This window comes from Phoxinus phoxinus, assembly GCF_949152265.1.
Source record: "Phoxinus phoxinus genome assembly, chromosome: 2".
Classification (NCBI taxonomy): Eukaryota; Metazoa; Chordata; class Actinopteri; order Cypriniformes; family Leuciscidae; genus Phoxinus; species Phoxinus phoxinus.
The window spans coordinates 8332580-8359635 of NC_136877.1; the positions used below are offsets into that span (position 1 = coordinate 8332580).

At 38.2% G+C, this 27056-nt stretch overlaps 1 protein-coding gene across 1 annotated transcript in view; it reads right to left on the reverse strand.

Moving 5' to 3' along the window:
* The window catches only part of phlpp2 (PH domain and leucine rich repeat protein phosphatase 2), a 66943-nt gene extending 39887 nt beyond the window's left edge, over nt 1-27056 (reverse strand). The window contains exons 1-3 of the mRNA XM_079588955.1: nt 26725-27056; nt 20688-20965; nt 13084-13217 (exon numbers count right to left, since the gene is read on the reverse strand). Coding sequence (XP_079445081.1) covers nt 13084-13217; nt 20688-20965; nt 26725-26901 — 589 coding nt within the window. The 5' untranslated portion in view covers nt 26902-27056. The remainder of the gene's footprint in view (nt 1-13083; nt 13218-20687; nt 20966-26724) is intronic.

Genomic DNA, 27056 nt, shown 5'->3' on the forward strand with positions numbered 1-27056 from the left:
AGGCCAGTGGGAGAAGGCACTGGGACGGTTCCAGGATGACCAACACAAGATCCAGTCCAAAAGAGAGACAGAGTAAACTCACAAAGGACTAATTCAGACAGCAAAAGGGTCATTGCAAACTTCTCACTTCAAACACATCAGTATTAAGAGACTGCCGATTGTGGCTGGGATGAATCCAGACTTTAAAGTGCCCCATTATGCTTCTTTTTTTCAAATATTACATGTCATGCAGTGTGTAACATAGATGTTTGTGAATGTAAAAGTCCTGCAAAGTTTCAAAGATCAACGTGCTTGACAAATAAAGTTATTGTCTTAAAAGTCTTAATGGTTCTAAAATTATATACATATAATTCTAGCCTCTTTTAATTTTTTTTATGAAATAGTTGATCATCAAATCAAACATTTCATCAGTGTCTCTTAGGGGTGGTTAATCTTTCTGATTTCCCGATTCGATTCGATTACGATTATTGAAGTCCCGATTCGATTACAGTCGATTTTCGATTATTACCGATTCTCGATTCTCGATTATTGATTTTCCATTTCACAACAGTAAATTCACTACAGTAAAAATCACAACAATAACAAATTATAACAAACTTCAACATATTCTGAATCTCTATTAACATAAAATACGGATGTCCACGCATCACATGTTACAGCTATCCTACCCGCTTTCTTCAGTGATTCCATGACTTCGGTTTTGGTCTTGTTGTAGAGTGTGGGGATCGCTGTGTCTGTAAAATATCTCCGAGATGGGACGTTGTATCTCGGCTCCAAAGCGTGCAACATAGCGCGAAAGCCCTGGTTCTCAACGACTAGATGCAGATCCTTGGCAATAAAAGTTGCGATTGATTGTGTAATGCGCTTTGCCCTTTCCGAGCCGGGTGGAAGCTTTGACGATATTGTTTCCACGCTTTAGAGTTCCGTCTTTTGCGTTCCGTCAATATTACGTTATTATCGATTTTCAAAAAAAAAAAAAAAATGTAATAATTTTTTTTTTTTTTTTTTTTTTTGAAAATCGATTTTTTGCATTTGTAAATCGATTCAGAATCGTCCACGTCCGCATCGCGATGCATCTAAGAATCGATTTTTTCCCCCACCCCTAGTGTCTCTACACCTGGAACTAAAGCAGATGGGTGAAAATGGACACATTTCTTGAATCACCTGAAACAAATGTCACGCCATATGATCGCACTCCCGTCATTCAACCGGAGGTGCTAGTAAATCACATGACCCATGACATACGAGTGAGTGAATGTGCAATCATCAAACACAGATGAGTCCATTCCAGCATGCTAAATCCCAGTGAGCTCAGCTGTCTGACCTCATAGTCAGTCGAGTGAGCTGGAAAAACACGGAAAGAGAGACCGCAACTGTACAACCCACAAGACCACAGATATGAAATAGACTTTCCTCCTGAATCTCCACTAATAGAACAACAGTGTGACCGAGTGATAATGCACTGAGATACATTAGAGGCCAACACGATATGCTTTCGATGTGGTACACAAGCGCTCAATTACATGGAGGAATCCTCCGTAATTGTAGGAGAACAGCCTGTCTGAGAGCAGATGAAAGCCTTCAGTTGTGGAAGCAGGACGCCTAAAAGTCCTCCAATCAGGCCTTGCAAGCAGGTCTTCAGCACTAGTGGCTGCCAAACAGCAAAGATGAGGCTCGCCCACACTGGAAAAGCCTCCAGTAAAGAGATTCATCCTCTCTGGCCTTCATGCCTCCAGCTGATATTACACTTGATGATGCTGTTACTAGTCCTGCCATGGGAGAAAGAGTGACAGAGACTCATGAAACCCCTCATTTTAGCACAGTCAGTAAAAGGAGGTTTGAAACGCTCCGCCGAGTGTAAATGCTTCTGGTTGTTCAGGCCGACATTCGCAAACTTCAGTCCTCCCAAACGGAAAACTTCAGCAGATAGAGTCCAAAAGAAAAAAAGTACACTGAAAAAAAAAAAAAAAAAAAGTAGGCCTAAGTTTTAGATGTATGTATTTGAATTACACTGTTCTACCATTAATGTGATGCATATTTGTCAGTAATACATAAATTAAACAGGTTCGGTTATAGTACTAAATAAACATAATTTGTTTTAAATGCTTTTTTTAAATATTACCTGTCATGCAGTGTGTAATACAGCTGTTTGTGCAAAGTTTCAAAGAGCATGTCAAATAAGGTTATTGTCTCCTAAAAGAAAGAATCGATTGTGAAACGAATCGTCTCATTTCTTATTACTAACCTACGTAACAATGTAACAAATTTGCATAATGCCAGCCTATGGTCTTCATTGGCTGCATAAGAACGACGTCTACTTTGCCCCTCAAACACTGTAGTTGTAGCTGAAGAATGGAAGAGGGTGTTCACTGATATGCTCACACACACAAGAATCTCTGCAAAAGATGCTTTCCAACGGGTTTTATCGTAGTTTTTGTAATGCCGTACCCCACAGTAATGCCGTACCCCACAGTAATGCCGTACCCCACAGCACATCCAATACAAGTCAATGGAGTTGGACAAGAACTACGATAAAACCTGTTGGAAAGCATCTTTTGCAGCGATTTTTGTGTGAGCATATCAGTGAACACCCCTGACCACTCGGTGAGTTTCACGTCTTTGTAAACGAAAGTTTAATGCGTTTTAGGAAGGATTGTTCCAGTGCACCCATGCAGCCATTGTGGAGGTGGGGGGGTGCTACCACAGAAACCGAAAATTCTCGGGACAGCAGCATGTGTCCAACTTTCAATCTTAACCGTTCTATTTCATCAGAAACGATCTGAAACCAGGGCTTTAAGTGTAAAATACCGAACTTGTCCTTTAACATACATTTACAAATAAACTGACAGTTAATCGCAACTTTCAGACGCCATTTTTATTTTTTAGCTCAGCGGTTACGGGATTGAACGCACAGGATTGTGGGATATCAAAAGCAGTGAAGTATACATCTATGCTGCCTTCAAAAATCAACCGGATAAAGGCATCTCTGTAGACGGGATGTGACACTAGAATCATTAGAATGCAAGCATGACTCCAGGAGACAAATGCAACAGCTACTTTCAAACCATGAACATTATTATTCCCAAACCAATACTTCTGATTGTCTGGAAAAGCACCTGTCTCATGAATATTACGAAGAGTTCCTGCTGACATACAGTATGTGTTGAAATCTAGAGTGAATACATCACATTAACTTGATTTCAAACTCATAAAATATAGTCTTAACACAAAATAAAAATACAATATAAATCACATGCACCTTAAAATGAAAACTGTGTGCTACTATTGACTTCCATTATGTACAACAAGATGCATCCACCTCAAAAAAATGTGCTTTAGTGCTTTATGCGTCTTTAAAGAAGCAAATTAACCTTTAAAATCACATTCTCTTTACAAAATTTGGACAAAAACATTTTATTTCTTCAATGAGGTTCAGCGTGGACTGGCTTCAAAGAGTTTGGCCTCCATCAAAGAACAAAGTCTCGAAATGATCTGACTCCTGCAGAGTTCAGAAATAACATCCCCCGTATAGACCAAAGATGAATAGGTCCGCTTGTTTAAACGATATAACATAGCATAGATTAAGCCTGCTCGCGGGGGGGACCAGTAGGGGCGGAAATACAGGTTTACTTAGGGCTCAGCTAAGAGCAGCATGAAGCCTCGCTAATAACAAACATATAACAAAAGTAATGGACTTTGACTGAGAAATCTGTTAGTGGCATTTTCATCAGGAGTCTTTATGTAAGAAGAAAATGAATACTGACCCTGTTTAACCCTCTTAGTCTGGTGTTGTTTTTGACCGAAAAATGTACGTTTCGTTTTTTTAGAAGTTTTTACTTCATATGAAAAAAAGTCACACTTGTACCGTTTGCGATAAAACATGACTGCATTGGAAACTATTTTCATCTAGTGGAAATGTGTGGTACTGCGCCCAAAGAAGTGAATTTTTTGTGATAACCTCAAATTTGGAACAACTTGTTTAGACTTTGATTTTACCGCAGTTTAAGAGTAAAACATGTTTTGGAAAATATATAGGCTATTTCATATAAAATTTTAAACAATTATTTTACGCATTTTTCATTATAAACTAACTTTTTCAGTTTCACTTTAGCATAATCTTCCAACTGGCTTCTTTAAAATAGACCAAACTTAAATCTGTGATCCAAAGCATTCAAGATTTATGACCGTTTAAGTTGTAAATTTCATTTTCAGGTCTATGTTAAAAAAGTGATTAACCGGTAATAAATGGATCATAACTATTCCATAAATATAATTTAGTACTAAAAAATCCTCTAAAATGCAAAATATTAAATAAAAAACATTATTGAACTAAAAATAGTACATTAATTTCATTGAAATAAAAACAAATCTGCCACATGAGTAGCATTATGTCAAGCATGCAGCTGAAACATGACAAATAGACATAGCACATAATGTCATATGTTAAAAATACACATAGCAGTTAGTGTTACTTCCTATTTCCTGCAACTGCATTCGAATGAATGTATTAGTTCCCCACAAAAGACTGATCTCAATAACGAAGACAGAACAAATACATTAACAAGCTACACATTTGTTGCCAAATGGATTATATGCCCTCTCTGATTTGTCTCAATTCATTCACCAGACCACAGATTCAACAACGCACACTGACAAAAAAAGCCAAAAAGTAGGCCTATCATAATAGGTTTTTTAACATACAGTACGTCATGTAAATATGAACGGAGACAGGACTTTTTTTATATACATGTCAGGATTTTAAAAATGAGCAAAACATGGTTTGAATACGTCTGCATGCGCTCTAGACAGGTCTCAGCTGGTCTCAGCCCACGATTCTCCGTCTACTTCCTGAACATTACTCCTGAAAAGTTAAGGCTCCTCGCAGATCGATACCTTATTAGTGGCTAAATCCAGCAGCACAGATGATTTATTTTTGTAAAGCCACAGCAACATCCAGCAGATCCCATATCAAGAGGAAATTTGGTGCAGAAGAAGTAGAGCTGCACGATTAACCGTTAAAAGATCGAGATCTCATTCAAACACCCACACAATCTTATTCCTAGATGTCAATGATTCGGCTATGGCTATAAAACTTTTTAAAAGTATGATCACAGCGAACATTCAAATTTGCATTTTTGCTGTCACTGACATAAGTATTATGTCACTATGTAGTATAAGTAAGTACTATATTAGCAGTTATGTAGACTAATAGGAATGAATCAGCTTCGCAGTCTTTTCAAACACACAGTATTATTTATGCGTTTCAGAAGTACAGGGATAAAAGTTTATAGTTCAGATATAAACATTGATGTCTATGATAGCAATTGAAAGTAACTTGACGCATCAAATGAAGATCGTATATCAATTACATCGTTACACCTGTAGGTGGCGACAAGTGACTTCAATTTATTAATCATCGAATCATTCATTCAAGAGATTCATTCAAAAATGCTGATTCATCCAGTAATCAAACAAGTGCAGTCTTTGAGTGAGTCATTGAATCATTCATTCATTAATTCAATAAAAAAACAAAACAAAAAAAATGTAGACTGTAGCAATTAATTTAGTCAGAACCTCTAGTAAATTACATGTTACTTAGTTTAGTTGTCTATTTAGAATCATGATCTCTATTTTTAACGAACAAATTGTGATTCTCAATTTATCCAGAATCGTGCAGCTCTAAAAAAAAGGAGTAGTAAGGACTACAACGAAACACCCAAGCATGCAGGACCAGCCCAGCACTCGGTCTGTTTTCGCCTTGCAGTGTCTCTTGAGTCAGCATTTAGCGATGTTCACTCCCTCAGATTGTTCCATGACCACAGCAGGATTTTTTTTAAAGAGGGAGAGGACTGAGGAAACTGACTAATGTGTTTTCAGAAGAAAAAAAAACTATCTGTAATCAAACACTCTATAAATAAGCTCTTCAGGAGAAGTTTAAGAACATCTGTGCACAAGAATACAACATTTAAAGAGGCCATGTGGTGAAAAAAATCTTTGTGTTCTAATTAATCTTTGCCTTTGATGTCAATGAAAGAACTCAAAACTCCCTCTATACAGTAAAAAACTAAAAATCTACTGAAAACCAAGCTGTAGTAACAACTTATCAACTTTCTGATATCAGAAACCCTGAGCGTTAACATGTGACTTAATTTGCAGGCTAGTGACGCCTCTTTGGTGTTCAGCAACGTGGCCGTCCAGTCACAGTGAGATAATAAAAAAGAAGAAGTGCAGATGCAAGTATCGGGCTGGTACAGATTTCACAATTTGATTCTACTTTGATTCACAAGCTCTCAATTTGATTTCAATCTTGATATGATTTGATACAAAATTGATTAATTCAGAAAAATGGTTTCAAAGGTTCTTTTTTCAAAGAGATGCCATCGCATAGAAGAACCATTTTGGTTCCCCAAAGAACCTTTCATTGAACAGTTCTTAAAAGAAGATTTGCACATCAACTGAAAACAGAATAGACTAAAAGATCATGAAGATCGATTCAAATCAAAAATTCAAAATTACAACACTTTCGCGCAATTCATAACTATTTTAAGTTTTGGCGAATTGGTGGCTAATAATAATGATGTGCCATCCACACAAACGCTCTGTTTAGGCGCGCACGGACGTTCTGTCGTCAGTCGGTTTAAATGCTCGAGCTCTTTGAAGCAGGATCGATTCTGATTGGTTGTCAATTAGGGGTGTGCATTGGCACTGCCCTCACAATTCGATTCGATTACGATTCACCAGGTAACGATTCGATTCAATTCGATTCTACGATGCATTGCGATGCATCAAAATTCTACTGCACACAACAAGGCAATTTTTTCATCAGTCATGAGGCAATACAAGCAGTCATATATTGAACAACAGATTTTATTGGCTGCTATGTGTGTATTATCACTCTCCTGTATCTTTGACATAAATGTCATTAAACAAAATAAAATTGAATGGTACAGGGTATTGATTTTCAAACCCTGAAAAAGAAAACATAAATCACTGCTTTCTAGGGCTGTAATCTCCCAGTCGATTGTTGGTCGATACGTTCTGGCTTGACCAAAATTCTGATTGGTCATTTTTTGGCGCGTTCATTTCATCAGTTTTGCCGCGTTCATTTCATTCGTTTTGCCGCGTTCGTTTCATTCGTTTTGCGCGTTCATTTCATTCGTTTTGCCGCGTTCGTTTCATTCGTTTTGCGCGTTCATTTCATCAGTTTTGCCGCGTTCATTTCATTCGTTTTGCCGCGTTCATTTCATTCGTTTTGCGCGTTCATTTCATCAGTTTTCCCGCGTTCATTTTATTCGTTTTGCGCGTTCATTTCATCAGGTGGAAAGCACTAATTGCAAATGGGGGTGTTTTCAGAGCACCCCTGTTTCACAGGTAACAGTGTGTCTTCAGAACACCCCCCTTGTTTTCACTTCTTTTGGATTATCCCAACCCACCGGAGAAGAGAGACGGCTACTAGAAGGTTTGCTGAATATTATTTATTTAATTGAGAGACCGTTTAATTCATAGTCAGTCCTCCTCTACCATGTCAACAAAGACATCGGCAGCATTTTTTTTTTTAGAAGACGGAAAATAATTATTGGAGCCCAATGCGCAGTGCGCTGTGCCACTGTTTTGAGCCTATGCTTTACTTTTCAGTTATGCACTTTATTTCGTTTTTGCTCTTGATCTGGTTTGTTTAATAAATATTATTTTTTTATTCAAATGGACGTGCCTTTTGTGTTTAAGAGTAAAAGCTTTATGTTAATAGTCTATTCGTGTCTCAGCCGCGAAGCTGCGCTCCTGTGTTCAGCCTCGTCTTGTTTAGTTTCCCCATTAACTTCGTAGAATCCGAAATGTGCCCAGATGTCCGCTTTTCCAAGCTTTGGGTGCGTTTTTAATTACCCGTCTATCGCGGTCATCTCCCTCCGCCTCAGCCGTCTTGATTGTTGTTGTTGTTATGCCCACGAAAGTAACTTTATTGTCCAACTCAAGGCCAGAAAATAAACAGTGACATAATCGATTATGGCACTTTGCCGCATCGATGCTGAATCGAGCATATCCCGCATTGCGATGCATCGCCGAATCGATTATTGTTGACACCACTATTGTCAATGTTTTTATCGTTCATCAGCTGAAAAAAAATAAATAAGTATTCTGAAAGTGATTCCAACAATATCGTTTCTCTGTGCCATTATTATTATTATTATTATAGTTGTGGCGTGGACTCTGCTATTCTTTTACAGTTTCACAGACAAGGCTTAAGTCTAGTCTCAGACTAAAATGCATGTTAAGATGTTTTAACTGAAGCTACATGCAATTACTTAGTTAAAATATGTCAGTGCCACTGGTTTGTCTCAGGATGCACACCAATAACGCTTTTTTTCCTAAGGCAGGTTAAAAAAACAACAACTTAAATTTAACTAGGGCCTTATCCTGGCTTAATCTAAGCCCTGTCTGTGAAACCAGGCCTATATCTTTATTGTTAGTTATTGTCTTGTGAACGGGCCTTTATTCAGGTCAGGAGTTTTTACCACAAAACGAGTGGCCAAATCTAGCCAGCATCTAAGCCACCAGCCTGAACTCACTGTGAGGACAGTAATCTCTCTCTTTCTCTCTTCCTTGATTTATCTAAGCATTTGAAGAGCTTCTTAAACCGAGTCCAAAAGTCCAGCTGCCACTCAACTGCGATTTCCTCCAACTGGCCAACAAACACCTTTGCTGAAATGAGATATTCCCGAGATACTGAGGCACCACTGTAAAATGTATGGCATTAAAGCATTTTACAACATCACAGATATGATTTGACATGATCAGGAGGACTGGAACGGTTTACAACTAAGAGCTGACACTACTATTAGAGTGTATAATTTCTCTCCAATAATTAGTATTGTATCACTCTTTCATTGCAGAGTAGTTCAATATGACAGTAATTCAGGGATACGGACATGCTCACTCATCCTCAAAATATGCATTCATACGGAATAAAACATCATTATTTCTTTTTAAAAGAATCACTCTCTCAATTGATCACGATACATTAATACCGTGTTGATATTTTTATTGCAAGGAGCTTTCTGATTTTTAGCAACCTTGCTGTACCTTGAACCGTCTGCTGCGAACAATTACACAATGATACACCTCACAAAGATAAAGGCAATTTCATCACTGACACCTCAAATTCACTCTGCTCTACATCTGTGATCGTCTACTCACTATTTTTTCTGCTACATAACATGTAAATCATATTCATCACACTGCCTGCTTCAGTGTAGAAATATATAGTATATTGTATTAATTCAACACAAGAGAGAATTCTTTCACACACAGTATGAGTTGCAGTCTGACACGTTTATCAACCCCCGCTTGATTGACAGGATACATCGGCCTTGATCATCGGCTGTTTTTAAACAATCGTTGGCCGATTATTGGCCGATATATTGGTGCAGTTTAAAATTATATTTGCAATTAACTGAACTTTAAAGAGATTTTAATCCACTTAAGTAGGACTTAACTCAACTTTATATGTAATTTCATAATTACTTCCATTTTCTTTGAGATATTTATGTTATGTATTCCAATATATTTGTGACTACACATTTGGAATGATAAAGATAAAATTTAGTACATTTAAAATATATTAAAAGTATATAAAATAAACAGTTAAGAAACAGTCATGAAAGTCTACTCGAAGTACACCTACAGTAGGTAGCCTTTCATTTTAATAATATTATATTATCTTCAAGTAGTTTTATTTATTTATTTACTTTTAAGATTTGAAGGACACTACAAATGCACATTCAATTAAACATAAACAATATCATATCCATGAAATTAAAATTTTCATAAAAATGCTGTATATTCTATTTGTTATATCATTGAGGCCGCCATGTTGAGATCGAATAACCAGCGCCTGTCATAACCTGACCTTCGCATGTTTGTTTATCAAATATTTGAGTTAATTTCATAATTCTTTAGCTATCAATAACACTGGAATACTCTTAGCTGTATTTATTTAACACATTTTACAATGTTCTAAGCTGCACCAGATTTCCAACCTAATCAGCGCATAAAACACATCCATAAAATCCATCTGGGCCTGATCATGGGTAACAATAATAGGGTCTGTGAATTATAGAGCTCTAAATATTTTTTATTAAATAATAAGAATACTATTACTGAATGAGACACAATGTGAGTGAAACATTCAGCACCTGCAGGTGTGCTAACATGGTCATTATCACAAATAGATTTTCATTTATTCTCACATGAGAACAAAAACCATCCATTGCACCATCTGCCCTATTTCAAACGCAGTGCAATTTGTTATACCCATGAAACTGTAAAGCCTTGCCATGTAAAATAAACACAAGTAAAAATCAATAGTTGGCATCAGTAGATCAATGCAACATTGTGATAAAGTACTATTATAAAACTATACGATATCGATCGTCTTCCTCACCTCTGAGATGTAGGGAAGGTTGTTTGGAGGGTTTAGGACGGTGAACACGCAGAACTCTATTACGCTAGTCTCACCTGTCCCCGGAGTCACAGTGTACAAATGAGGAGGATGCGGGTCATCCGTTCAGTCTCCGTGGCTATATATCAGGCGGACGTGCAGGACTGTACCTCACCACTACGGCCCTGACAGGACCTGAGGATGAGAAATGGTATGTCTCCGTTCCCCTGCGGCCCTGACAGATGGGCATTTACTCACTGCCCCGGACCAAGGGGAGCCGTGGGTTACTCGGGCCCAGGGAGAGTCTGCGTCTAACAGCCTCTGCTTAAATACACTCAGGAAGGACATTATGGAGGACACATTCCATATGCAAGGAATTTTCATTTCAATTTTTGTAAAGCTTATTTACTGTATATATGAAGGTAAGGAGTGGGTGTGAGCGAGAGGAGGGGAGCGGTAACAACCAGGATCTGAATCTAATGGAGCCTCCTCACGGCCGCTGTTAAATATCAAGCGTAGCGTCAGTTCTGGCAGGTCCCGTTAGTCAAGCTCGCATCAGATGACTCTCAGCTGATCCTCGTCTACCTATAGGAATATGACACCTATCACAGAGCATCCATATATAAGCTCCTTCAGTATTGCCAGCAGCTATCGCATGTCTCAGGAGCGAATTACCCTCCTCCCTCCCCAGCTCCGCCTCCTCCTCTCATCCGGTCAGGATTTGGCATTTTGATTTCTCTTTGAATCAGACTAAATTCTCGAAATATGGTGTACATTAAAATATTTAATTAATGATATCTGCAATACATTTATGTTATTCTGTTCGGTTTACCCTAAGGGGGGTTATTGCTGCTCTTCCTGCTCTGATCCATGCCATGCCTTCACGATACCCCGGCACGACAAAGACAACAGATCCCCCGTCTATTTGGACACTTCATTCCCTTTTTGGACATTATATTTTATTTTTGTTAAAGTCACCCTGTAGTCAATAGTTGTATCCCTTAAAACTCATCTTTGATCACCAAAATTATATATATGTAAAAGTTTTTTCCTATTCCTATCCTAAAATTCGACATGCCTTAAAATAGCTTGAATGTAACTCTACACCCTTGCCTCATTTAGTATACACGGTTCGATTAATATGGAAATGAGCCCTGCCTCCACTCACTCACACCAGCTCAAAGATCCACTTGTGGTTACAAGGTAGTTTGTGTCGTCAGAAACACCAGCGATTTCAAACCACGTTTTTGAGGTTCACTGCCGTTTTAAGAAGAAAATATTCAGCAATTGTTTTGACTTGAGCATTTGTACACGTTTTGTCTTAAAGCATATTAAAAACACCACATAGACATATAAACAATTTGATTTTCACCACAGGGGGACTTTAAATAAAAGCCTATCCGAGGCTTGACCCCACACCTATTGTGTCGGTCTTTGCTCCTCTTGTCATATATATACACAAACACATACATACATACACACATTTACACTGCCCAGCCAAAAAAAACAAAGTTGCCGTTTGGATTTAAATAGGCAAATGCATAAGAGTCTACGATGTAGTGATTATTATGTTTCTAGCATATTAAATGTGTTAAGACACATCATGGCCATACTCCAGTCCAGGATGACAATGTCAAGATTCATCAGGCTCAAATTGTGAAAAAAATGGCTGGGAGGGAGCATAAAGAATAATTTTCACACATGAATTGGCCCCTCCAGACCTTCAATTCATTGAAAGTCTTTGGGATGTCCTGGAGGAAATATTACAGAGTGCTGGACTCTTGCATTGTCAATACAAGATCTTGACCAAAAGTGTATGCACCTTTGATGGAAATAACATAACATTTATTTCCATCAAGAGGTGCTTCAATATTTAGTAATACTATTGATATACATTGACATAAATGCGTGTAATTATGGTGTGTGTGTGTGTGTAATTATAGAGAAAAATAATAGAGGTATATATATAGATGTAAATTTCAACAGTCTTGTATTTGTATTCAGTTGTTACTCAGGTTTTCATTCAAAAAATATATATATATTATGGTATCACAATGGATATCTGGACTGTTTTGGACATGCCATGGTGCGTGTTTGTTATGATTTAATACCAAAGCTACTGCATTGTGTACACAGTACTTTTTTTTAATAAGAACTAGGAGGAAAAACACATTTTGCTGATGCTTTTTTCAATCTTGCTCTACAATCTCAAACAACCTATCACATCATCAGAAAGAGGTTTGTACATGATGGATACTGGAACAAAAGCATAATTGGCATCCTTTGTGTGACTGTAGAGAAAGAGCTAGAATCCCCTCAACACTGATGTTGACACACACTGATGCCTAACATGAGAAAACAGCCCATTATTCGTTCCAAAGCTGTCAAACCAAAGAGAGAATAGGGAAAAGGGATGTATACGAAAACACAGATTTGAGCCGTCACAGTAGTATTCGCACTGAGAATCGCAGGCAGAAACGGTACACGAGCATCCCTCTCACGCGGATACGAAACAACACGACGGCTCGGGTGGACTTAAAGAGTTTGCTCTGTAAAGCCAGCAAACTGTTCACATAGCTCTGGGATTTTGGCCCGGTCAACAGAGCTAGCAGTGCCAGCGTTCAGGCTGAAACCGGCCCACAACTCACCACTGTAGAAGCGGATCATGCAGCTGAGGTCCGAGTTGGCGGCTTCCTGCTGGACACGGAGCGGGTCTTCATAGCCCATAGCAGTCAGGTACTCATAGACCATCTGAAGAGGACGCTCGGAGGGGTCCAGCCTCCTGCAAACAGGAGGAGACGCTAGTCAGACATGAGAACAAACTAAAATACAGTGTTCGAAAACATAAAGTGACATATACAGTGCTATGCATAAGTTTAGACACCCATGCTAAAGTTGACTAAAAAGAGGAATAAAAAATCATCTTTTGGAAATTGAACTTAATGCCTTAATTTAAAAAAATAGGAAAAATCCAACCTTCAAGGACACCAATTTTCTTTGTGAATGAATAATGTATCGTAAATAAATAAATGTTCTTCCTTAAAATACAGGGTGCATAAGTTTGGACACCCCTATGTTAAATCCCCATAGAGGCAGGCAGATTTTTATTTTTAAAGGCCAGTTACTTCATGGATCCAGGATACTCTGCATCCTGATAAAGTTCCCTTGGCCTTTGGAATTAAAATAGCCCCACATCATCACACACTCTTCACCATACCTAGAGATTGGCATGGAGTACTTTTCATAAGATCATCTCTCAATGCAAATCAAACCAGCTATTAGGCGAACTGAAATAAAACCATGCCAATCTCTAGGTACGGTGAAGAGTGTGTGATGAGGTGGGGCTATTTTAATTCCAAAGGCCAAGGGAACTTTATCAGGATGCAGAGTATCCTGGATCCATGAAGTAACTGGCCTTTAAAAATAAAAATCTGCCTGCCTCTATGGGGATTTAACATAGGGGTGTCCAAACTTATGCACCCTGTATTTTAAGGAAGAACATTTATTTATTTACGATACATTATTCATTCACAAAGAAAATTGGTGTTCGTAAAGGTTGGATTTTTCCTATTTTTTTAAATTAAGGCATTAAGTTCAATTTCCAAAAGATGATTTTTTATTCCTCTTTTTAGTCAACTTTAGCATGGGTGTCTAAACTTATGCATAGCACTGTACTCAAATAAACTTAAGAATATTAATACTTTTATTCACAAGGACGCATTAAATTGATCACAAGTGAAAAGAAAGCTCTTATATGTGAATAAAAGACTAAATAAAATCTGTTCATCATGTAAAAGTGATCGAGTCTATTTCAAAATTTGGTTTAAACCACTCAATTCACATTGATTAGTTTTACGATCTCTTGAAGCATCAAAGTGGTAGTTGTGTAGCTGTCAATGGAGGGACAGAAAGATCTCAGATTTCATCAGAAAGATCTTGATACGTGTTCTGAAGATGAACGAAAGTCTTACGGGTTAGGAAAGGCATGAGTGTGAGTAATTCCTGACAGAATAACATTTTTGGGGTAACTATCCCTTTAAAGCCACAAAACCCCATCTTTGCTGAGGTTTCCAAATATGGTACACATTATATGTAAAAGGTTTCACAGGCGGTATATAATGTTTATGGCACAATATTCACTAATAGTATGCAAGTATTGAACATCGCCGCTAATGAGAAAAAAGAAAAAAAAAAGTGGGCAAATTCCATGTGGGCCAACACACGACCCAGTGCAAGTATCCTAGCTCTTAACAAGCGTGATAACACACAGGTGTTTCGATTTAAGATCAGACTCTATCCTAACATCCTCCAGCAGTGACTCTCCCTCAGAGCTGGGTGTTTTCCCAGCCCGGCAGACAGATAATATATCCCAATCCAGAGGGATCACGTCCCGTCCAGCTCAATATCTCAACATTCATTAAAGCGCTGAAGTGAAAGAACACCAAGCTCATGGCGTCTGACAATATTCCCTTTAAACAAAGCAAATAATCAGTCTGCTGATCTGACTCGATGATCTGTTCGTGATGTGACGGCATCCTGCTTTTTATTAAAACTGTCTGGCCTCATATTCGTCCACCTTTCGCAGCGCCGCCGCCTTTCTCTCCCTGATTAAATCGTCATCTCATTCCAACGCTCTAATCCTGTTAAATAAAATGGTTTCACTTGACAATAAGGGCTCATTATTTAACATTAGGGTATGTTTACACGACAACGGCCGTACTGAAAATTGAAGTTTTTCTTTTGCGTTTTTGAAAAGTTTCTTGTGTAGGCGACAACGTTGGATCAGAGAAAACGACTAAAAATTCTGCATTCTGCTGCCAGGCCAGTAGATGGCGATGTCACTTTGTAAAGAAACTACGCATATACAGACTCAACACGTAATACGCATGCGCATGACGTCACGTTTACACAAATTAGCATTTTTGTAGTTTACATTGAGATGATAACTGTATCTTTTTCAAAAACGTACACTTCGAAACCCACTTTCAAAAGTTTGCGTTTTCAGGCCCCTGGAACGGCGTTGTCGTGTAAATAAACGACCAAAACACATAAAAAGTTTTCAGTGTTTGGTTGAAAATTGTGTCGTGTAAACACCCCCTTAGTTAATACATTAACTTACATTACAAATTGCACAACCCTACAAACAAGTACAGTGAAACTGGAACTTAAAAAAAAAAAAAATTATGAATTTTATCAGGAATTTTCATGAAAAAAAAAATACATTGAAAATATCATCATGAATTTGCAGTCCAAGCCAATAATGTTTTGTACACAACCAATAAGTCTTCAATATTTTTTTATCAATTTTCCTGGAAGAGAAAGTGTGATTTTAAAAGAAATAATAGGAGTAGAATTGCATGTAGATGACCTAAAAGCCACAAAAACCCATTTTTAATGAGGTTTCTAATAACAGTAATTCACTGTCCAAGCCCCATAATCGTCCAATCGCGCAGCGCCGCCACCTTTCTCTCCCTGATTAAATCGTCATCTCATCCCACCGTTCTAATCCAGTTAACGGCTCCTCGTTGCTCCGAAGCAGATAAACCAGCGGACACTGCAAACCCGTGACCCATGGCCTGGCACTACCAGAATGCAGCTGCTCTGACCCACATGCTTGCCTACAGACCTATCAGATGTCCTCGTGTTAAAGCCGAGCGGGGGTCCGTCTGAGGCCCCGCACCTTCACGCTGAAGCCCTTGCTCTTTGCTTTTAGAGGCTGACAAGGACACTTTAGAGATTTAATGCTTTCTTGCTGCTTACCTGAAGTGAAATAAATAGCAGACCTGAGTAGAAAGCACACACACACACACACATTAGCAGATGTCCCTGTGAGCTGCCCTAATGTGCAGCCTCCTCACAGCTAATTCAGCTTAGCTGCCTGGCTTTACCTCGGCTCAGGGCTGGACTGCTTCCTGCGAAATAATGTGATTTCAGTCATCTCAGCCGCAGCCCAGTCAGTCCCAGGAGGGCAGAGAGAGGGGAAAGCATGACTTGCTTCTCTCTCTTTGTCAGGCACACCTTAAAAACCACTACAGACGACACACACTCTGAGGAAAGCACAAACCTGTCGCAAGAGCGCGGGGAGTGTTGCAAACGCATGTATATTCATTTGGTTTGCTGTTATCTTGCAAAGCCGCAATTGCTAATGTTCATAATTTAGGGTTAAAGGTCCTTGCGTTTTTTCGTATTCATCATTCACATCAAGGGCGATGGCAATAATGATAACGATAAAGACATATTTCTAAAAAACGTTTCCAATTTAAAAGAAGCAGAATACACAACTATAACGATAATGGCACAGAAAAAAACAATATGGTTGAAATCACTTTCAGAACTTTTTTCCAGCTGATGAACGATAAAAACATTGACAGCCAAATCAGAATCCATTCTGCATTAAGAGATCGAGCACAGATATCATTCTGGTTATCATTCTTAGTGACCTTTAGGGAGTTTTCAAAACTCAGAAATCCCTAGTTCATTAGGGATAGTTTACACTAAAATGAAAACTCTGTCATCAGTTACTAATTTCAACCCTGTATGACGTTCTTTGTTCTGTGGATGTGGAACATAGAAGATATTTTGAAAAATGTCTCTGTTGTTTTGTCCATAAGGGAAGTCAGTGGGCACCAAACCTGTTTGGTTACCAAAATTCTTCAATATCTTCACTCGTATTGTGCCCAAAAAAGTAAATGATGTCGAGAATTTTCATTTTTGGGTGAACAGTCCCTTTAAAAATCTCTGGGAACGGGAAAACATGACTTGCTAATAGCTATTGGTTTTGAGAAGATTGTTTATATTCTTGAGGGCATGATATATAAAAAAAGAAAATCTGTGTAAAAGAGCCACATTTAAAACGTTCAGGAGTACACTAGTATTTCCACCTCATGTTTCAATGTGGAAGTTAGTTATATTCTGTGAATGTGCGATACGACTGAATTATTAGCTGCTAAAGGTAAAAAACTACAAGACTAACAGTGCAGTAAAACTATCGGAACTACAAAACAAGCGTGTTTTTGGTTACAATCATAATTCATTAAATTAAAGGGGCTATGTAGAATTTAGAAACCCTTGTTTTTAGTGACACCGGTGGCCATTAAGTGAACTGCAGCCAGAAACGTACCGCTCGTGCTCGCGCACACGTAACATACTAAAGAGATTGTACGTGATTCAATGACCTGATATACTCATGGTAAAGTTATTTTTCGCTTAGAAGTAAAAAGAAGTTGCAAATACCTTTGCAGCGACACACTATTAACGAACATCCTAACGCCATCCACGCTACTGAGAGCAACGTTTAGATGAATATGTAAATATGTGCTGCTTGCTTTCCTCTCAATAACAAAAAAAAAAAAAAAAGCAGTAAGAAAGCAGAAGTTAAGAAAGCATCGGATCGTAGCGATGTGGATATGTTTGCACCAGCACTACTATTCACCGGCATCTTGTCGACAGACGAGGTTATTAACATTACACTCTTATGATAATTTGATTATAAAGTATATTTTAGACTATAGATCTGGCTATGTGAGACAAACAATTATGTTGATATAAAATCTGCCTTATGTGCAACTTAAATGTTTGTACAACTCTAAATAAGTTTAATTAATTAATTATTAATTGATTACCGTATTTCTTTTGGGTTTCGTTTTCGGCCAAGCACATTCTGAATTTTCGGTTTTGGTTTAGACTCAGAATTTTTATTTCAGTGCATCCCTAATATTTATACTGTTACTCTTCCATAAACACAGATATGAGTCAGGCTTCAAAAATAAACCATCAGCAAGACATAAATAGAAAGTAAAACATCATGCTGTACTTTCTATTTATGTCTCTTGTGAATCAATGTAAAAAATAATCCGTTTTTAAAAAGTGACAGAGCACATCCTTTAAAAGCAGACACTGAACATCAAATGTCACAGATCTTCCTCTTCCTGTCAATATGTCATGACCTTTTATCGCATCAGTTGCCTTGTTGATATTTTCACTGAAAAAAAAAAAAGATTTCAATCTGAAATGCAGCTATGATGTCACCCCATGACAGCTATTAATTCTCACTCACACTTAACGATGGCATATGGTCATGTTTACAATTTTTAATTATAATTTCCATGTTCTAAAGTCTTTTTTCCACAAACCTCACCTGTGTTAATCAGTCAGATCTATTAACAACAGTCACAGGAAACCAAATGTTTAAATCTGCGATGCATGGTACAAACACAAATATTTATGAACAATAAAGACATAACCTTGTGGAAGTTGAGAAGTACAATTTAGCATTCTTTTAAAAAGATCATTCACTTATGAAGGGTATACTTTTAAAGAATATACAGTACTAAAGTACGATTGAAATGTTTGTGGACACTTAATTGTTGATTTCATTTAAATGAATAGTATTATAGTTTAAATTTATATTACATTTCGGCCTGGTAGACAGGGTTTATATTAAGCCATGATTAGGCCTTAGTTCAATTAGGACATTAAAGAGTTCGAGCATTAAAAGTGAATAAACAGAACAATATTGTGAGTTAGTTATCGTCTTGGTGTGAACGGGCCTTCGTGGGATAGTTCACCCAAAAATAAAAATTCTATCATCATTTATTCACACTCAAGTCGTTCTAAACCAGTATAAATTACTTTCTTCTGTTGAACACAAAATATATTTTGAAGAATGCAACCAGAGAGTTGCTGGTCCCCATTCATCTCACAAAGCCAGACCTTCAGACTGACAGCAGAAGGTCTGGCGGTTTCATTGGCCAAGGACCACCCAGAGGCCATCTGACTGACATGTAAAGCAACCAATCACAGTTTGTTTTGTTCTGCGTATGTTTAGAGCTGTGAAAATGTAACGTCGATGTCACTCTACAATAACAGACCGGTATGTAAAACTCTTGAAAGTATTTTAAAGAGTATGCCGCAAACTTTACATACTTCTGTAAATCCAGCATTTAGTTGATCCTGATAAGAGCTCATTGTCACAGTTGTAAACACGACAGCCTTCTTTTTCCATGAGGGGGTTTGGCACCACGCCAGGCATCTTTGTTTTCAGGTGGACCGTTAAAAAACGCAACACACACGTCTCCCGGACATCCTGTAGAATTCAACCAATCAGATGACGATCTCGAAAATCATGAAGTGTTTCCAGTTAAGTGCATCAGACATCCAGCCAACGGTCCATGAGCATGATGTCTGAGGCTGAGACTAGTCCCCGTTGATAGTATGAAAAAAAAAAATACTATGGAAGAAAATGGAGACCAGAAACTGTCTGGTTACCAACGGCAACGATCTTCAAAATATCTTCTTTTAAGTTCCACAACACAGTTTTTATTTTTGAGTGAGCTATCCCTTTAAAGGAACACTCCACTTTTTTGGAAAAAGGCTAATTTTCCAACTCCCCTAGAGTTAAACAGTTGAGTTTTACCGTTTTCGAATCCATTCAGCCGATCTCCGGGTCTGGCGGTAGCACTTTTAGCATAGCTTAGCATAGAATCTGCGTAATAAGCAAGGAACTGTGCTGTCGTACCATGGGTGCAGCAGGCGCAATGATATTATGCAGCACCTGAAAATAGTCCCCAGCTCGGTAACTTCCGACATGACTGGAAATTACGCGCGTAATATCATTGCGCCTGCTGGTACGGCAGCACAGTTCCTTGATTATTACGCAGAAATGAGAGTATAGGTCCTAGTCATGTCGGCCGAGAACTTTTCATTTTCTGTCGGTCTTAATACACGATGTAACTACAGAAGAGTCAAGGTTTAAATAAGAAAAATATCTAAACTCTTTGGTATTTTTTTTGAGAGAGTTGCTAACGGTCTAATCAGATTTAATGATCTATGCTAAGCTATGCTAAAAGTGCTACCGCCAGACCCGGAGATCGGCTGAATGGATTGGAAAACGGTAAAACTGTTTAACTCTAGGGGAGTTGGAAAATGAACCTATTTCCAAAAAAAGTGGAGTGTTCCTTTAAGACACCAGCTCTCTCATCCTTCCATTATCCTTAATGTTGAACCCTGAGATAAGACAAACACGTTCATAACGACGTTATTTTGGAGGATCATTAACATTTATAATATCAAGAGGTGCAGATAAATGACTAATCCTACAATTTGTAAACAATGAGCATGTGATATTCACATTGTCATTTCAGATAAACCCCCTGAACTCTGTGTCTGGCCCGACTGTTCCACAGCGTGAGTCTGATAAGGATCATTATCGAGATGAGACCACGTCTAGCCAGAAAATGACTGTGTGTGTTACCTGATTAAGTCCCCGTGCAGCTGCAAGTAGAGACCCTGTACGTCTCTCTGAGCGCACAGCTCTTCAGCGGTGGTGTTGGTGGAGCACAGCACCAGCTTCAGGTCTGGGTGAGGGGTGGTGGAGGTCTGAGGGCCCGATGGTGGAGGCTGAGGCTCCGAGGCCCCGTAGAGGCACACACACCCTCGATGAGCGTCGCCCTTCAGCCAGTCCCGCTCGCGAGAGCCAAACCGCGTCTTCCGGGTCACGCAGCCTCGACTGCCATTCCTCTTCATGTTACGCTGTGGAAGAGACTCTTGATTAGATGCTGCTTGTGTCTGTGAAATTATGCCCTTCTAGAAATAAGGCCAAATAAAGTGTTTTAGAGCACAAATCAGTCATAGGAAACCATCCCTTGGTAACCACAAGTCGGTGGCTGTCGGGACTCCACCCTGTAACACAGAGCCTGACTGAGAGACATCAGGTTTTGTTTTCAGTTGTAGGGAACTACGGCAGCCCAAATATTTACCCTGGGCACAAACGCCCTGGAGAGATGTGCGAGTCGAGATTATTTCGGAGACGCCACACCATTAGTCAGCCTGGTCAACTCATTTTCTGATGATGCTCTGCCCTGCTTCATTTAAGTGACCAATAACTTCAGCAGCACAGGGTGTGCAAAACAACACCAGAGACCGAACCTTTTATTGTAAGGACAAACACATTTTTTTTTTTTTATTATTATTTTGTGATCCACAGAAGAAAGAAAGTCATACAGGTTTGGAACAACGGTTAAATAATAATGATAATAGTACAAAATAATAATAATAAGAAATGATGTTATGTTTATTAAAATTTGTGTTGATTTCTGAATAATATTATGAATAATAATATTTTTGTTTGTTTATTTTTATTGATTTATGTGTAATTATTATGATAATAATAATTCATCATTACTCATTACTAACTTTTCACATGCTCTACCAAATTGGAAGCTGTTATGACATATTTCTATAATTTATGCTTCTTTTGTGTATTTTTGTTTACCCTTTTGAATTTTTTTTTTTGGAATACTATCCATTCCATCAACTAAATATCATTGCTAAATCACCTCAAATTTCTGATCAGACTCAGAATTTCTCTTGCATAAAGTCTTCTATGTATATGCTGATTACTCATTTAAGTAATGCAGTAATAATAGTGAGCATACAAATCTTTGATCTAATCTAAAGATCATCAGGTCATAGCGGACTCACCATCAATCATATTTCAAATCAAATGCACTCATCTGTAAAGTTAGGTTCACTGTACTTATGCATCATAATCATATTATTATGTATATCACATGACATTTGACATTTATTAATAATAACAAATAAGAACATCTTATTGGATCCCAATGTTGTGAATAATGAAAATGTATTTTTCAAATAGATAATAGAAACTAGATAAGATAGCATGACTATAAGAATGCAGTGGTATAGTAAACTCAGCAATGTAAACGCTTATGCAGTTGGAGGAGGAAGAAGCAAATTACATCTTATTTTCTTCTGATTATCTATTACAATGCCAAAATATAATGCCAGGCATATTTCCTGTAGGTGTATTATGTGAGGTGTGTCGTGGCATTATTATCACGTCAAACACAGAGACACAGCAGACGTTCTTAAGTTCATGAAAAGATTAATGTGCAATGGAACAGAATTCAAGATATGGCAAGCTGTTTTAATATTTGTTTAATTAAAATAACTGTCTATTTTAGTGTTGTCAAAAGACCCGGTACTTCGGTACCATTTCGGTACTAAAAAAATTAAATGGTTACGGTACCAGCTTTTCTTAAGTACCGGTAGTACCGAAGTATCGGATTAATCCGGTTCTTGACGCGCTGTCCGAGCGGTGCACAGTTGCGTCCTCTTCATAAACACACCGAGACATGGCGACCGGCGGCGCTGCTAATGCGGTGGCTCTGAATCCATTTGTTGACAAGAAAGGAGGAAAGAGCCGTTCACACAGCGCGTTTTTTGCGCGTGCAAATTAGTTTTCCAGGCGCGCCGTGCGCCTCTGTTCATGGTTGCATAGCAACGGCAGACGCAACGGGAAAGCACGCGCTTGTGGAAAGGATAAAGCGGTGCAAACTGCGCTCTCCATGATGACAAGGAAGTATCAAAGAATTCATTGATTTCTAGCCCTTGCATTAGCTTTACTACTAGAACTATATTCATTGAGATGAGAAATAAAAAGCCGCCCTGTAGAGCTATGATCAGCTGTTCGGCCGAGCTTTCCATGTTCATGTTGTTACGGAAAGGCCGCTGGTTTTTGTCACATGACCTGTTGAGATGCTTCTATTATAAGCCGCGCGCCTACATTTGAATAACGAATTTGCACGCGCATAAAACACGATATGTAAACGGCTCCTAAAGTGGTATCGTGAGCGGTTGTATAGTTTAAAAGACCTTTTAAATATGAACGCAGTTTTGGATTAAATAAAAGGACAGTCAAGTCAAACAAAACACGTTTTATCTCCTGTTTAGTTGGTAACACTACAATAAGATACCATTCATTAACATTACTTAATGCCTTATCTAACATCAACACATTGAGTGAACAATATATTTTTACAACATTAATGTATGTTTGTGAATGTTATTTAATAAACACTTGATTGTTCATGAACAGATTAAACTTTTGATTTAAAAAATGTATTAGTAGGCTACATTTTTAAATTACCCCAAGGAGAATAATTGCTTCAGTGTATATAACTATTGTTAGGTCATTTTATCTAATGTTATCTAACAAATGGATATACACTTTAATATAGGCCTATGCAAATGTAATCAAAATTAGCTTTGGTACCGAGAACCGTGGATTTTCACAGGTATCGGTACCGAATACTGAAATTTTGGTACCGTGACAACACTAGTCTATTTTATGTTTTAGTACTTTTTTTTTTTTTTTTTTTTTTTTTAAGTTTTCAGGCGATCAGTTTTTTTTTTTTTTTCATTTTAACAATCACACTGGGATTATTTTCTCCTACATTGTTTAAAATGTTTTATTCTATTCTATTTTATTCTATTAAACAATAAAACTTAAACTTATGTTATTAAAATATAATAATTTCCTGATTTGACTGACGCTTGTTAACCGGCAAGATTATGTTAAATTAGAATGAAATTAAATTAGAATGGATGATTGTAATCGGAGTAACACAGACTAGTCAGAATAAATAAAAAAAAGTCTAATTTTTTGTAACCACGTCAATCAGAATGAATTGACCGAATCCGATTCAAATTTCATTCAGATTGTAAAGTGAGGATTAAACCTTTTCTAATCCGATCGCGAGGACAACACTTGATTGCATTGAAATCACCCGAAATGCATTTTTGTGTATGTGAAGGATGGTGTTTTACGTCGATACTGGAATGCGAGTGAAGTAGCCTACAATACATAATACATAAGAGTTAAGCATCCAAACAGCCTACATTGCGAATATGGAAAAATGCTGCAGAGAGAGTAAGCTGTGAGCCATATGTCCATTTCTGTTTCAGTTTGGCTTTAAATGAATTAGTTTTGGCTTGATGTAGCAACATTTTTCATTCTTGTTCTGTACTGATTCTGAATAATGTTAAATTTAAAGGATTTGTTGTTGAGTGAGGGAAACTAACATAGCTGATAGTGTTTGTAAACATTTCGCATTAGCCTTTTTCTGACTGTAACAATAAAATGCAACTGGGCCTGCCTATTAGCTTACATGAATTGCTTTTTTTCCTCAATACAACCCAATTTTACATGTAGCTATTCTTTAACCATGCAGCAAACGTTTTAAAATATCTTGAAAAAAATCACTTTAAAAATTATTTAAATTACTTTTTAAACGACTTAACTGATATGATAATATTACATGTCTTACTGTCGGTTAATGGTTAACCAGTTAATTGTGAGCATCCCTAATATCAATTAAACAAGTACATAGACCAACGCTACTTTTGCGTCATCGAAGGGTAACGCCCCTTTTTTGGGGAAAACAAACGGATTCCCCTGAGAACAGAACTCGCTCTAGATCTGCAAAGTTTCTTAAAAAGCAAAAATGGCACAAACATACACACTCTCTTTGCCGGTCGAGGACCGTGAGCGGTATTTAAAGAGTAAGTAGCCTATTTTTTTGTCATTAACACACTCACAGTATGACAAACTAGACGATAAGGCCATGTCAAAAGGAGTCGGTGGTTTAACTTACTTGGATCATATTTCACTTGATTTATTTTAAGTTATTGACATAGTTTTGTTATCGACTAACGTTAGCTATACTAGTTAAAAAGACGAAGCTGCTAGCAGCTAACGTTAAAGTTACGTGATTAGCTCTCACTAGGCACGCTACCTTGGCTGTTAACTGATTTTACTGTTGAAATAGTGGCAGGCTAGGACTAAAGTGGACTTGGCTGGTTTCTGCTTGTCACTAACGTAATTCAATCCCCCAAACTATCTGTGTTTAACATGAAGTAGTGTACTTGCTAGTTACTGGCTTTAATTTCGTTATCATACCAACTAAACTGCTGCTAGCAGCTTCGTCTTTCTAACCCCAGACGTTAACTAGTAACAACGTTAGCTACTGCTAGTCGACAACAAAACTATGTCAATAGCTTAAATCAAGTAAAATATGATCCAAGTAAACCACCGACTCCTCTAGACATCGTCTAGTTTGTCATACTGTGAGTGTGTTAATGACAAAAAAAATAGGCTAACGTTATTTGGTGATTCCACGAGACAGTGGTAGATGTCTGAAACTCTGAATAGTTCATATTTGGCCACTGCGTGGGATCATTAATCCAGTTTTCGACCATTTCAAAGGGACACCTCTGTATCCCCATATCCAGTAGCTTCTTTAAATACCACTCACGGTCCTCGGCCGGCAAAGAGTGTGTATATTTGTACCATTTTTGCTGTCAAGAAACTTATTAGAGCGAGTTCTGTTCTCAGGGGAATCCGTTTGTCTTCCCCCAAAAAGGGGCGTTACCCTTCGATGACGCAAAAGTAGCGTTGGTCTATAAATAACTAAATTAGGCCTACTATTAAAATACAAGGAAACTGGAACCTGCAATTAATTTAAAAAAAAATTTAATCACTTTTCGCTATTGGAAATTTCCGTCATTTATGAGACAACACTTTGCATAGGCTACACTTTTATTAAGTGTACGGTACTTAATTGTGTTAAAAAAATATAGTCATGAAAGTGTACTCTATTACACTTTTATTTCATTAATATTATTTGCAATAACAGTTCATTTTTTAAGTACACATTCAATACATTTATAGCACACTTCTCTCTCAAAAGGGCAGTAGGCTGATGAAAGGTCCCTGGTCACCGGTTTGAATCTACAACATCTTCACTGTAACTGACTGAATTAGTCAGAGTTTTGTCAGATATAGTTTTAAGAAATAGAAGATAAAACAGCTTGCCATACTCAAAACACGTTTAGGTTAAGTAGAACTAGACTACTTTTCAGTTGACACTTGTCAACGCAATGGTCAGGGCGCGATTTGCTGAAAAACAGACCAAAATATTCCAACTGACGCAGGTGTATATAGACCGAGATAGTAGCAATTACAAAAAGCGCCCTCTGTGAGTGTGAGTGTGTGTGTGTGTGTGTGTGTGTGTGTGTGTGTGTGTGTGTGTGTGTGTGTGTGTGTACGCCTCCTAACAGGTTACAGGCGTTAGAAACTATTCTGATACAGCCAATAAAACATCAAGTGATAACAATCTCTTTACATCGACATGGCATTCCTAATCCAGAACATATATCATCACAGGCTGTCCCACAAAACCCAGTGAACCGCCTAGATAGCCAGCCACACTGGGCATCATAGGCTCTCAGGACACAGATAACGCGCCTATGATGCCCAATTCAAATATGCTGTCTAGGCAGGGAGCTCGCTAGGTTTTGAGACACGTCGGCGTGTGAAAGTGTTATAGAGATAATTGCTGATGCCGTTCACGGATTCACGCGTACTTTGGCCCTGCTGCCAAACAGCAATAATTTTGCGACCTACATAGAGCTGGAGCTGGTACCTTTAAAACGCGTATTCCTGTTCCTGCTCGGGCTGTCGGTGCGGTGGCTCGGTCATGCAGCACCGGGTTCAGCGCTGCTCCTCTGCCCGCCCGGCCATCCTCCACATCAGCTGCATTTCTCCGCTCCGTGTCGGCACTCTGGAGGAGCGACCGCGCTGTGCTTTTCTCGTCCTTCATTTCGCCTACATTTGACGTCTTTCAGCACATAAATCCAGATGTAGAAAAGCCACTGGCGAGTGATAAATTCCAGTACAGGAGGCGGTAGAAAAAGCCCATCCTGATTTGATGAGACGCCATAGTGTGACTGAAGCTCACGGCTGTCAAATAAACCC